The sequence below is a fragment of the Hyla sarda genome, chromosome 4 (assembly GCF_029499605.1).
Source record: "Hyla sarda isolate aHylSar1 chromosome 4, aHylSar1.hap1, whole genome shotgun sequence".
NCBI lineage: Eukaryota > Metazoa > Chordata > Amphibia > Anura > Hylidae > Hyla > Hyla sarda.
Window position 1 is genome coordinate 369,584,804 of NC_079192.1, and position 14,358 is coordinate 369,599,161.

Sequence of the window (14,358 nt, forward strand, 5' to 3'; positions counted from 1 at the left end):
CATGTTTATTTTTATTTACATTTTTTTTATGGGAAAAGGGGGGGCAGATTCAAACATTTAGGAAGGGGGTTAAATCACATTTATTCCCTTTTTTTTATTTTATTTTTTTACTATTTTCACACTTTTTTTTTAGCCCCCATAGGGGACTATTACTTGCAATCCTTTGATTGCATGCACTGTTCAATGCTATGCCATAGCATAGATCATTGTAATCTGCGCTCGATTGCTAAAGCCTGGATCTCAGGCCTGGAGCGAGGTAAGGCACCTCCCGCTGTCCTCTCAGCTTTTCGGGATGCTACAATTTCACCGCCGCGGTCCCGAACAGCTCCGCTGAGCTAACCGGCATTGATTTCCCCCCGTTTTAGACGCTGCGATCAACTTTGATCGCGGTGCCTAAAGGGCTAATGCCAGACATCAGCCCGATCGGCGATGTCCGGTATTAGCCGCAGGTCCTTCCTGGTTGCTGATAGCAACCGGTACCCAGCAGATTCGAAGCACTACGGGAGCCTGCCACGGAAGTAAATATACGTCCATGGTCATTGAGTGGTTGAACTGAAAATCCCTTTAAAAAACAAAACAAAAAAAAACACTTTAATAGCAAATAGCCTATTATTAACACCCAGCACACAGAATACACAAACTTACTCATCTGCATTCTTCCCTGCATCAGAATATGGATTTTCCCTCATGGCTCTCGTCTTTGGATCGTAGTATGCAGAGTTTGGATTTAAGTTTCTCAGATACTGTAGGAGGAAAACAACATGTTACAGCCAAATTTCCAAAAAGTCACAAAATAGTGCACAGCTCCATCATTCACGCACAGCTCACACCCACACGGGAGAATAATCATCTTACTTTGGCAGTATCTTCTCGGATACGAAGGTTTCGGACTGTGATGCGCCTCTTGGAATCAAAGTTCTGTCCAGGCATATCAATGTCATCAGCATATTTGTCTTCATCTTCATCCTCGCTGTTGCGATCCTGGAAAATCAGGAGATTTTGAAGAAGCATATTAAAAACACATCAGAAATACACACTTCCTTCATTTGTGCAGCCAAAAATTACATTATTAGCTCACAAAATATGTTGGCACTCAAAGCAAGCCTATAGGAAGTTTTTAAACATCTTGGACGCGAGGCAGCAAAAGAATTACAAAAGGTTGGACAACCTCTATCCATAGAGTCTCACATCTATGAGCCAGGATGGAGAACCTCTAGGGATGGGCGGTATACCGGTTCATACCGAAATTTTTGTGCTGCATGATATGAATTTCAACCCATACCGCAATACTGGTTTGGCCCCTCCCCCTCGGGAATGAATGAATTATCAGCCCAGCGCTGCGCTGTCCCCATCGGGGAACTAATCATATGTGACCTGCGAGCGCTGTTCTGCACCCCCCCCCCCCAATTAATTATCAGCCCAGCGCTACTACTCACATATGTCACCCGCAAGCGCTGCCCTCCTGGTCCTCCTGTTTGTTGCGGCCGCTGGCGCTGACACTCTATACCAGTGGTCTTCAACCTCCAGATGTTGCAAAACTACAACTCCCAGCATGCCCGGACAGCCGTTGGCTGTCCAGGCATGCTGGGAGTTCTAGTTTTGCAACATCTGGAGGTCTGCAGATTGCAAACCACTGCTCTATACTGTATCCCTATGCCCGGGCTGCAAAAGGTAAACAAAATAAACTTTAACTAACCTTCCCCGTTGGTCCGGACCAGCTTCCCAGGGAATGGAACGTCGGAGAGCCGTCAGCCTATCACCGGCCGCAGTGATGTTCCGGTGATAGGCTGAGCCCACTGTCATGTAAAAAGCCGGCTTCTTACATGACAGTGGGCTAAACCTATCACCGGCCAAGGCGGAAGATCGCTGCGGCCGGTTATAGGCTGACGGCTCTCCGACGTTCCCGTCCCCAGCATAAGGCCGACATCAGAACATGCGTTAGTTTTATTTTGTTTACCTTTTGCAGCCCGGGCATAGGGATACAGCGTAGGGATACCGCACAGTATAGTGTCAGCGCCGGCAGCCGCAACAAACAGGAGGACGAGGAGAGCAGCGCTTGCGGGTGACGTGAGTAGTAACCCGATGGGGACAGTGCAGCGTTGGGCTAATAATTTTGGGGGAGCGGGGGGGGGGGGGAATACTGTTATATACCGTGGAACTGCCATAAGTTACAAAAATACCGCGATACACATATTTGGCCATACCGCCCAGCCCTAAGAACCTCTCTCTAAAGCTAGGTTCACACTATGGAATCCTGAGCAGAATTTCATATTCAAATTCCACTCAAATTCCGATACAGAAAAGTCCCATTGTTGTCAATGGGATTCTGCTGCACAATCCACACTACGGAAATTCCACCACCAAAAGAACCCACGTGGAAGACATTGCCATTTATTGGACGACAATGCCCGTATGGTCCTAGTGCGGACTGCTTCAATCAGCACGGGCGCAATCGGAATCTCCAGACAGAATTTTTACAGCTTCAAATTACTTAGTGTGAACCTAGCCTAAGAGTGGTTTCAACTCTGACGCACCTGGCCCATCCATGGTTGCCATTTAAATAAATGGTTGGCAAGTCTGGCTCGGTGAGGTTTCCTCAAAAATACTAGCTGATGTTCATGGGTTAAAGAAGCCAGACCCACTGTTATCACCTGGCTTCTATTTCAGAAAAGGGACTTTTTTCATGTAATAGAGATAGAGAACAATAATTATCATGTATGCAACAAACAAGGATTTATATTCACTACTCCAACAGAAAGAGAGTCTTCATAGATAAGAAGGATCTCCATCTTCATCTTCCCAGCCTGTATGGTGCATGAAGTATCTGCATCGGTCATCCTAATAAACACTATTAGATCTGTGTTCGTTGCTTCTTCATGGCTCAAGTCCCTTCATGAATAAGTGCTATTTATATGGCTTCTGATTTAAGCAATGCATATTTTAGCACTGTGTTTTACATAATCAGTGAACAAATAGGCCAAGCAAGTGAGGCCCATTTACAGACAGACGTCCCACAAAAATAAACAGCTTACTGTTTGAGCGGTATGATCGTCTTCTCCCCAATGGTGTCTTGGAGAGCTCTAAAGTAAAGAAAGTGAGAGATGACAAAAGACCAGACAAGTTCATCATGAAAAATACACACACAACATATATATAGGATTTCTATCTACAGAGTAATATTTTGTATTACATAGGATTTCTACCTATGTTACTTATATAATGTTACAGTTTGCATATGCACAGTAGTGTTCAAGTGCTGTGTGTACAAAATATATTTGTGGTGTCTATGAGCACGTAAAAGAAAGTGTTTTGCACTATGCCTTTCAAGCGTTACATCATTTCTCCATCATTATGTCTAATACCACTGTGTTAACACCCACAATTTCACACTTTTCTGAAATGAAATAGTGAAATGAGAATCAAAATAGGGCGACAAAAACATAACAGGGACTGTAATGCTAAGTTCCTACTTTTTTTTTTTTTTTTTACGCCAAGAAAAACGCCAATTCTGCCGCATGGCTTTTTTTTTGGGGCAGCCAGATGTTAGCTGTAAATCAATGAGAAATCGCTAAATTCTTATTCCACTTGGCGTTTTTCACTTTGGCGTTTTTTTTATTAAATTTTTTTGTATTTTTTATCCTTTTGGCGTTTTTTAATTCCTTTTTGGTGTTTTTCACCTCCTTGTTGGTTTTCCAAAAACGCAGCATGTTGAGCCACTGGCGATTTTTTAGTCAATATCGTGGCGTTTTTCTCCCATAGAAGTCTATGGGAGTGAAAAAAGGCCAAGAAAAACGATATGTGGGTTTTAACTTTGGCGCTTTTGCTGCCGGTGTTTATTCTTTTTTGGACTTTAGCAATCCAAAAAAGTGATGGAGATACCTTTTTTAATAAAATTTTGTACTAAAAAAAAAAAAAAAAAAAAAAAAAAAGATACAGTAGTGAAGGAAAAAATTGTATCTAACGAAATTTAGCTTTTTTATAACAACATTTTTATTAATTTTTAAAACAGCGATCAATTTATGTCGGCAGGTGGGGACCTAAAAATGTAGCTGACAATAATAAACATGTTTATGTGTGTTTTTCACTTTTTTTCTTTATTTAAAAAATTTTTTTTTTTTTTTTTTTTTTTTTTTTTTTTAGGTAGTACTACTCTCAGCATTAAACACACTAATAGACAATTCGCCTGTTCCGATCCTCCTGTACAATGTATATATGCAGACGGCCGCTATTCTATGGTCGCCTGCACTGCCGTATATATACACCTATTCATATTTCCCACAGAGAACTGTGATTGGCCAGATGGTTCCAGCCAATCACAGCTCTCTGTGGGAAATATGAATATGTGTATGTGTATATATACACGTCAGTGCAGGGGACTATAGAAGAGCGGCCGGCCGCATCTATACATTATACAGGAGGATCACAGCGGGTGTCAGGAGTGACATCCGCTGTGATCTTTCCTTAACTGCAGGTACTACTACTCCCAACATGGAGCACACTGCTCCATGCTGGGAGCTGTAGTACCTGCATTAATAGAAAGATCGACAGGTGTCAGAAGTTACACTCGCTGCGATTTGTCTACTCTGGGCGAAAAATATGAAGGAGTGATGTTCTGTTCACATCACTGGGTGGAGTACAGCGCAGAGATGTGAGCGCTGTATAGAGCCGCTCCACATCTCTGCTATATTATGGACTATCACATCGGGTGTCACGACTGACACCCAGGGCGATAGGTCTATTAGTACAGGTACTACTACTCCCATCATGGAACAGTCTGATCCATGCTGGGAGTAGTAGTACTACCTAAAAAAAATTAAAAATAGAGAAAAAATGTGAAACACACACACTTTATTCAAAAAATTATTAACATTTTGTTATAAAATATATTAATTTCGTTGAATAAAAATTTTTCCATCACTACTGCATCCTTATTTTTTTTTCCTTCGGTACCCAACAAATTTTGGGCAATTTCCACACAAATGAAAAAACGCCAGAAATAACGGCAGAAAAAACACCAGATGCAGGAAATTGCACCGGCATTTTTTCATGCATTTTTTTTCAACCCAAAAAACGCAGGACAAAAAAACAAGTAGAAACTTAGCCTTAGGCTATGTTCAAACTACGGAATCTCTGGCCGTAAATTTTATGTCCAGAGATTCAGAGTATGTCTGATGCCGACTCAATCAGTTGGTGCTAGGACCTCATGTACATTGTTGTCCTCATGGACGGCAAGGTTTTCCAGGCAAATTCCATTAAAAGAATGAGAAAGATTATTCTTTGGGTGGCTGAACATCTGCTGCTGAAATTCCATAGTTTGAACTGTTCAGCAGAATCCCATTCCCAGCAATGGGACTCTGCTGCACTAGAATTTCTGAGTAGAATTTCAAAGCGAATTTCGTAGTGTGAACCTAGCCTTACTTACATGAAAAAATGAATAAAAAAAAAATAATAATAAAAGAACGACATGTCCATCAAGAAGGTGAAAGGAACATGGGACATTTTTTGGTAAAAAAAAAAAAAAATTTCAAAAAATATGACAAGCTATTTTGAATATTTTTATTACCACGTGTTCTGAAAGTTTTCCTGAGGCCAGTTCCTCTTGAAGTTTTTGAGCCTTTAATGTACGTTTTGCCTAGAAAGATTAATTAGAGGGTGGAAGAAAAAGTATAATTTAGTCTGATGTTAACACTGAACTAGGCTGATTATTGTTATTATAGCGATATAAAAGATAATTAATGATGTAAGACATCGTCAACATACCAAGTCAACTTTGGCATGTTCCTCAACAATTTTCATGTGTTCATCTGGATTGTACCCGTTCCATCGATCTCTCTTGCCATCATAGTCAAGCATAAGCTCGGGTTGTTCAAACTCATCTGGAGCAATGTTAGCTCCATTGAATTTTGCACCAACTCTCCGAGGTCTCTGTAAAGTAAATATTTTACATTGACAATAAGAAATCATACAGAAAACCTAAGATCACAACAGATCATCTTAGGCAACAAATAAGAAATATTGGGCCATCTAATTCCAGTTATAAACATATAAACAGCGAAAACAAAAAAACTGTAATAACAGCAAAAGTTGGCGGCTCACCTCCGCCTGACTTTCCCATCCGCTTCCGGCTGTGCCACCGGTCCAGTAGGCAGAACTAAGAGAAGGAATGTCCAGCGCAGGATAAGGTCAAACAGGAACTTTATTGGCGATCACATGGAGCATACAGAAACACTAACGCGTTTCGCTTGACAAAAAAAGGCGTTTTTCTGTGTGCTCCATGTGGTCGCCAATAACGTTCCTGTTTGACCTTATCCTGCACTGGACATTCCTTCTCTTTAAAAATTGTAATAGGTACCATTAAACCCCTATATATGTAGCCAATTTTTGCTCTGTTGTGTACTCAGACCCCAGGAGGAACATCTTTTAACCAGCTAGAATGCATGTGCTAGGGATGACAGCATCTTCCAGGTAGTTAATTGATCGCATTAGAGCAGTGTTTCCAGACCAGGGTGCCTCCAGCTGTTGCAAAACTACAACTCCCAGCATGCCCGGACAGCCAAAGGCTGTCCGGGCATGCTGGGAGTTGTAGTTTTGCAATAGCTGGAGACGCGCTGGTTGGGAAACACTGAATTAGAGTGAACTCCGATGTTGTTCTGTGACTGCAGCTGGATATAGAGCAGGCTTAGCTCCATATGCCCCCTGCGCACATCAGCTGTACATGTACAGATAGTGGTTAATAAGAACAAGAAAAAATTCTATAGAAACAGATCAGCAACATAAAAATAAAACACACTCACCTCAAAACAGTCTTTTTTCTTATGACTCATAGAGCCACAGTTTTCACAAGCTCCCTGGCGATACTTAGTTGCAATTGTGCCCTAAAGAGGAAAAAGACAAAGAAGCTGTTTTATTATGTTTTCTAACAATTCTAGGTTGCTTGTACATTACTGCTAGTTTCAGACAAAAAATAGACATTGTGTAGATGTGTATGGCTTGTATGTACCCTAAACAATCAGACACTTTAAATGCATCAAGTACTAAACACATTTAAGACAATGGACATCCTGTGCCCTGGTACTTGCACCACGACATACATTTACACCCTAGGGGGCGGTCAGACAACTAAAGGGGTACTCCGGTAGAAAACTTTTTTTTTTTTTTATCAACTGGTGCCAGAAAGTTAAACAGATTTGTAAATGACTTCTATTAAAAAAAATCTTTACCCTTCCAGTCCTTTTTAGCAGCTGTATGCTACAGAGGAAATTCTTTTCTTTTTTAATTTCTTTTTTGTCTTGTCCACAGTGCTCTCTGCTGACACCTCTGTCCGTGTCAGGAACTGTCCAGAGCAGCATAGGTTTGCAATGGGGATTTTCATCTTTACTGGACAGTTCCTGATACGGGCATCACGTGTCAGCAGAGAGCACTGTGGACAAGACAAAAAAGAAATTCAAAAAGAAAAGAATTTCCTCTGTAGCATACAGCTGCCAAAAAGGAATGGAAGGGTAAATATTTTTATAGAAGTCATTTACAAATCTGTTTAACTTTCTGGCACCAGTTGATTTAAAAAAAAATAAAAATTATAATTTCCAGCGAGTACCCCTTTAACCTGTTAAGGACCAAGGGCGTACAGGTACGCCTTTGCTCCCTGGTACTTAAAGACCAAGGGCGTACCTGTACGTCCGTGGGAATTTCGATATCGATCAGCAGGCACCCCGCGCAAATGCTCAGGGGGGGGGGGTCATAGGACCCCCCCATGTCGGTGATCGGCGCAAATCTTGCGAACTTGCGATTTGCGGCTATTCCGGGTCATACGGGTCTATGGTGACCAGGAAAATAAGGGGGATCGCGGTTGTCCAAGACACCCACGATCCCCCTGAAGGGATAGGGTGCCACCCCTCCTATCCCTGCTATTGGGAGTCTAGAAGCGACGTCCAATAGCAGATCGGGGCGGGGGGTTAACTTTCGGTTTCCTCATTCTGCCCACCCACAATAGGCGGGGCAGAATGGGGAAACCAAAGGGGACCGGCGACGAAGTCCACTTACCCTGTGGGCGACAATCGGTGACGGAGATCGGCGGGCGGCATGTCGTGCAGCTGGCTCCCTGGATCAGACGGAAGCCGGTAAGTTGCCTAGCAACATCTAGAGGGCTACAGTTTGAGACCACTATACAGTGGTCTCTACACTGTTGCCCTCCAGATCTTGCAAAACTACAACTCCCAGCATGCCCACATAGCAGTTTGCTGTCTGGGCATGCTGGGATTTGTAGTTTTGCAACATCTGGAGGGCCACAGTTTAGAGATCACTGTGCAGTGGTCTCTAAACTGTAGCCCTCCAGATGTTGCAAAACCACCCAGCATGCCCAAACAGCTGTCTCGGCATGCTGGGAGTTGTAGTTGCGTATCTCCAGCTGTTGCATAACTACATCTCCCAGCATGCCCTTCGGCGATCAGTACATGCTGGGAGTTGTAGTTTTGCAACAGCTGGAGGCACGCTGGTTGGAAAATACTGAGTTAGGTAACAGAACCTAACTGAAGGTTTTCCAACCAGTGTGCCTCCAGCTGCTGCAAAAGTACAACTCCCAGCATGCACGGTCTGTCAGTGCATGCTGGGAGTTGTAGTTTTGAAACAGCTGGAGGTTGGGCAGGTTTACAGTAAGTTTCCTGCTTCAAGTATGAGCTGCGGCAAATTTTTCGCTGCAGCGCAAACTCCTAGCGGTAAGCTCACTGTAAACCTCCGCCAGTGCTAATGTACACTAAAAACACTACATTAACACATAATAAAGGGTAAACACAACATATACACCCTCTTACACTGTCCCCCCCAATAAAAATGAAAAACGTATTGTACAGCAGTGTTTCCATAAAGGAGCCTCCAGCTGTTGCAAAACAACAACTCCCAGCATTTTCGGACAGCCAATGACTGTCCAGGCATGCTGGGAGTTTAGCAACAGCTGGAGGCACCCTGTTTGGGAATCACTGGCATAGGGATATTCTATGTCCACCCCTATACAATCCCTAATTTAGTCCTCAAATGCGCATTGCGCTCTCTCACTTTGGAGCCCTGTCGTATTTCAAGGAAACACTTTAGGGCCACAAATGGGGTATTTTCGTACTCGGTAGAAATTGCACTACAAATTTTGGGGGGCTTTTTCTCCTTTTACCCCTTATGAAAAGGAAAAGTTGGGGTCTATACCAGCCTGTTAGTGTACAAAAAAAAATTTTTTTTACACTAACATGCTGGTGTTGCCCTTTACTTTTTATTTTCACAAGAGGTAAAAGGAAAAAAGACCCCAAAAATTTGTAACACAATTTCTCCTGAATACAGAAATATCCCAGATGTGGGCGTAAAATGCTCTGCGGGCGCACAACAAGGCTCAGGAGTGAGAGCGCACTATGTACATTTGAGGCCTAAATTAGTGATTTGCACAGGGGTGGCTGATTTTACAGCGGTTCTGACATGAAAGCAAAAAAATGCATACCCACATGTGACCCCATTTTGGAAACTACACCCCTCACGGAATGTAACAAGGGGTAAAGTGAACTTTAACACCCCACAGATGTTTGACGAATTTTCATTAAAGTTGGATGGGAAAATTTTAAAAAAATTCACTAAAATGCTGGTGCTACCCTAAATTTTTCATTTTCACAAGGGAAAATAGGAAAAAGGCCCCCCAAAATTTGTAACCCCATTTCTCTTGAGTATATAAATACCCCATATGTGGATGTAAAGTGCTCTGCGGGCAAACTACAATGCTCAGAACAGAAGGAGCGCCATTGGGATTTTGAAGAGAAAAATTGTCCAGAATTGAAGGCCACGTGTGTTTACAAAGCCCCCATAGTGCCAGAACAATGGACCCCCCCCCCCCCCACATGTGACCCCATTTTGGAAACTACACCCCTCATGTAATGTAATAAGGGGTAGAGTGAGCATTTACGCCCCACAGGTGTCTGACAGATTTTTGGAACAGTGATGTAATTTTTCATTTGCACAGCCCACTGTTCAAAAGTTCTGTCAAACGCCAGTGGAGTGTAAAAACTCACTGCACCCCTTAAATTCTGTGAGGGGTGTAGTTTTCAAAATGGGATCCCATGTGGGGGGGTCCACTGTTCTGGCACCACGGTGGGCTTTGTAAACGCACATGGCCCCTGACTTCCATTCCAAACAAACTCCCTTTCCAAAAGCTCAATGGCGCTCCTCCTCTTCTGAGCATTGTAGTGTGCCAGCAGAGCACTTGACGTCCACATATGGGGTATTTCCATACTCAGAAGAAATGCGGTTACACATTTTGGGGGTAATTTTCTCCTATTACCCCTTGTAAAAATGTAAAATTTGGGGAAAAAACAGCATTTTAGTAAAAAAAAAAAAAAAATGTTTCTTCATTTACACATCCAACTTTAACAAAAAGTCATGAAATACCTGTGAGGTGTTAAGGCTCACTGCGCCCCTTGTTACGTTCCTTGAGGGGTGTAGTTTCCAAAATAGTATGCCATGTGTTTTTTTTTTGCTGCTGTTCTGGCACCATAGGGGCTTCCTAAATGCGTCATGCCCCCCAAAAACCATTTCAGCAACATTTGCTTTCAAAAAGCCAAATGTGACGACTCCTCATCTGAGCATTGTAGTTCACCCGCAGAGCATTTTACGTCCTAACATGGGGTATTTCCATACTCAGAAGAGATGGGGTTGCACATTTTGGGGGGCATTTTCTCCCATTACCCTTCATAAAAAGGGCAAAAAACGCTCTGGTCCTACAGTGAAAATTGGCCTGGTCCTTAAGGGACCAAAGATATGTGACCACAGTTGCTTTTCAACTCGAAAAGTAAATTGCGTTTGGTGCAAAACACTTTAGTATACCTCCTATCAAATAAATGCACCAGACGTGAAAATATAAATAAAATAACAAGCTTTATTAAACATTGATAATAATAAAAATCATAAATAATGAGAATCAGCAATAGCCAGAAAAATGTGTAATGATCTAATAAGGACTATTCTCTTAAAGGTTTGCCATTACCAATTAAACATATACTGCAGAACAGCACTGCGACATTAGGCACACATAGAGAAGGCAAACAAAAAATAAATGATAATAAGAGAAGAGAGACAACGTGTACAGGTGATCTATTGGTGCACTGTGGGAGCCTGAGAAACCTAGAGAAAAAAGTGTGTTGGTATGAGACCTGAAAAGATTAACAAGTACATCAACAGCAACATCACTGCACTAGGAAAATACACCAGCCCTCGGAAGGGAAGAGAGGATAAACACGCTGCCACAGTGCATCCAGAGTCACCACGTTATACTCACATCTGAGATCACACACAACCCCTACGCCGTTTCGCTACCCGCTTCGTCAGGGAGTCCGACTCCCTGACGAAGCGGGTAGCGAAACGGCGTAGGGGTTGTGTGTGATCTCAGATGTGAGTATAACGTGGTGACTCTGGATGCACTGTGGCAGCGTGTTTATCCTCTCTTCCCTTCCGAGGGCTGGTGTATTTTCCTAGTGCAGTGATGTTGCTGTTGATGTACTTGTTAATCTTTTCAGGTCTCATACCAACACACTTTTTTCTCTAGGTTTCTCAGGCTCCCACAGTGCACCAATAGATCACCTGTACACGTTGTCTCTCTTCTCTTATTATCATTTATTTTTTGTTTGCCTTCTCTATGTGTGCCTAATGTCGCAGTGCTGTTCTGCAGTATATGTTTAATTGGTAATGGCAAACCTTTAAGAGAATAGTCCTTATTAGATCATTACACATTTTTCTGGCTATTGCTGATTCTCATTATTTATGTTTTTTATTTTTATTATTATCAATGTTTAATAAAGCTTGTTATTTTATTTATATTTTCACGTCTGGCACTGGTCCTTAAGGGGTTAAGCGTGCATAGGAGCTGCGCTTGCTTCATAAACTGTAAGTGCACTTACAGTCAATAACAGAGAATGGCAATATGCGTGCAGGATCTGCTGATGGTTTTATTAGCGATCTGGCTCAGCAGGCTCTGACGCTATGCAATAGCATAGAATTAATTAGTGCTAGGAATCTAAACAGTAAATGTAAAAGTCCCCTATGTTTTGTTTTTTAAAACACACAAGCCCCTCCCCTAAGAAAAAATTGTAATCATCCCCCTTTTATTTATTTATTTTTTTGAAAAATGGGAAATGTAAAATAAATAACTCGCATACTTGGCATTACCACATGGCGAAATGTCCAAACTATTTATGATCCTGTATGAAAATTGCATAAATGCCAAAAAAAAAAAAGCCAACTCCAAAATTGACGATTTTTGGTCATATGACATTCCAGAATAGAAAGCATTAAAAAAGATAAGCGCAAAAGCGAAACTGATAAATTATAGATCATGGCACAAAAAAATTGTCCTTATACAGCTTCGTATACAGGAAAAAAAAAGTTAAAAAGGTGTCAGAATAAAGCAATTTCAAACATACTTATTTCTTTTAAAGTAATAGAAGAATAGCTACGTAAACGTGGGTATTGTTTTAACTCTAATTGACCCACCGAATAGAGTCATTTTTACCATAAAATGCACTCTGTAAAAACACAACCCCCAAAAGTGGCAAAGTTGTGGTTTTCTTTTCAATTTCCCCTCAAATATTTGTTTGGTTGCACCATAAATTTTATGATAAAATGAAAAGTGCCATTACAGAGTTGGTTGAGCAAAAAAAAGTCCTCATGGGTCTGTTGATGGAGAAATAAAAGTCACGTCTCTTATAAAGGTGTGGAGGGAAAAAAAATGTATTTAACATATGCATATATAAAATGACAATCATTAAAGGGGTATTCTAGGCAAAACCTTTTTTTTATATATATTAACTGGCTCCGGAAAGTTAAGCAGATTTGTAAATTACTTCTATTAAAAAAACTTAATCCTTCCAAAAGTTATTAGCTTCTGAAGTTTTCTGTCTAACTGCTCAATGATGATGTCACGTCCCAGGAGCTGTGCATGATGGGAGAATATCCCCATAGGAACTGCACAGCTCCCGGGACGTGAGTCATCAGAGAGCAGTTAGACAGAAAACAGCAACTCAACTTCAGAAGCTAATAACTATTGGAAGGATTAAGATTTTTTAATAGAAGTCATTTACAAATCTGTTTAACTTGCCGGAGCCAGTTGATATATAAGAAAAAAAGTTTTGGCCTGGAATACCCCATTAATCCACCCCCTTGATTTTGCTTTAACCCATTAATGCTCTGTGCCCTACATTTACAGCAAAGCAGCGTAAGCGGGCTCTGTAGCCATGCCCTCTTCATACCCACTGGCTGTTCTCAACAGCATTGGAGCTGATGAGGATAGCCAAGTACAGTGCTCATCTCTGACAGTACAACAGACAATGACCCATGCTGCCCTGCTCTCCACCCAATCCTGTGTATACACCCAAGTGTTGTTGGTGGGACAAACCCTTTTAAGCGTTAATCAAGAGTAAATAATTTAGCTGTTTTACCTTTCAACAAAATTTACCAGAGAACCTCCTTACGTATATGGGTCAAATTACATATACTGTGTAAAAAAACATCTATATGTATTCTAGACATTACACATTTTCTTTTAGATTCACCTCTTTAACGCCTCTCCTAAACCATTCTCCCATTGCTGAGAATTCCTTCTGCTTCTCATCCTGGGGTCGCTGATGTTTTAAAGTTGGCCTCTTCGTTGGATCCACATACCATGGGACTGAAGAAATGTACTGAGGAATGTGAGGATTGATGTCTCTGGAAAATGAATATGAATTAATGTATTTTTTCATCTGCAATATAAATGAGGATGGATGCCATTCAATGCATTTTTACTAGTGGTTTTGGTGACATATCACTAACATATGTCCCCAGTACTTAATCAACAAGAACCTGACCATTGTGCCCTCACCTCACTAGAATAAAGGGATAGTGCGGCTAACTAAGCAAGCTCTTTACCACTTGAACCTATGTAGGCTCCATTTAGCTTTTTCTCCAAAAACATATTTGTTGCATAAAAAGTAGACACTTTACTTTATTCACAACACTTACTTTCCTTCTTCATCCACCTCAGCTGGGGCATTTCCCAATTTTCTCTGTTCTTCCAACTCCTTCTTCTTTCTCCAATCTTCCCGTGTCATCTTTTTGGGTTCATCCATGCTTGATGAGTCCACACCTCCCCCACTAGCCATGACATCTGTGCCACCAGACATTTCTAAGCTGCAAAACAAGAAAACAGGTATTTTCAATAATAATACAAAATAGGTTAAAGGGATTATCTGGTATAATTTTAATAATTATTTCTACCTCTGTGTCCAGAGCAGATAAGTAATTAACTTACAGTCCTAAAAAAAGAGGCTAATTATCCACTTCAGCCCGAGGTCATATGGCCTG

At 41.5% G+C, this 14,358-nt stretch overlaps 2 protein-coding genes across 4 annotated transcripts in view; one reads left to right on the plus strand and one right to left on the minus strand.

Annotated features, from left to right (window-relative positions):
* Positions 1 to 14,358, plus strand: part of C1QTNF2 (C1q and TNF related 2) — a 113,478-nt gene that overhangs the window by 51,994 nt on the left and 47,126 nt on the right. The gene's annotated exons all lie outside the window — the stretch shown is intronic.
* SLU7 (SLU7 homolog, splicing factor) overlaps positions 1 to 14,358 on the minus strand; it is a 61,295-nt gene that overhangs the window by 8,569 nt on the left and 38,368 nt on the right. For all 3 annotated transcript variants that reach the window (XM_056516689.1, XM_056516691.1, XM_056516690.1), the window contains exons 2-9: positions 14,017 to 14,184; positions 13,569 to 13,722; positions 6,795 to 6,875; positions 5,761 to 5,925; positions 5,564 to 5,632; positions 3,033 to 3,080; positions 856 to 981; positions 646 to 743 (exon numbers count right to left, since the gene is read on the minus strand). In XM_056516689.1, coding sequence (XP_056372664.1) covers positions 646 to 743; positions 856 to 981; positions 3,033 to 3,080; positions 5,564 to 5,632; positions 5,761 to 5,925; positions 6,795 to 6,875; positions 13,569 to 13,722; positions 14,017 to 14,184 — 909 coding nt within the window. The remainder of the gene's footprint in view (positions 1 to 645; positions 744 to 855; positions 982 to 3,032; positions 3,081 to 5,563; positions 5,633 to 5,760; positions 5,926 to 6,794; positions 6,876 to 13,568; positions 13,723 to 14,016; positions 14,185 to 14,358) is intronic.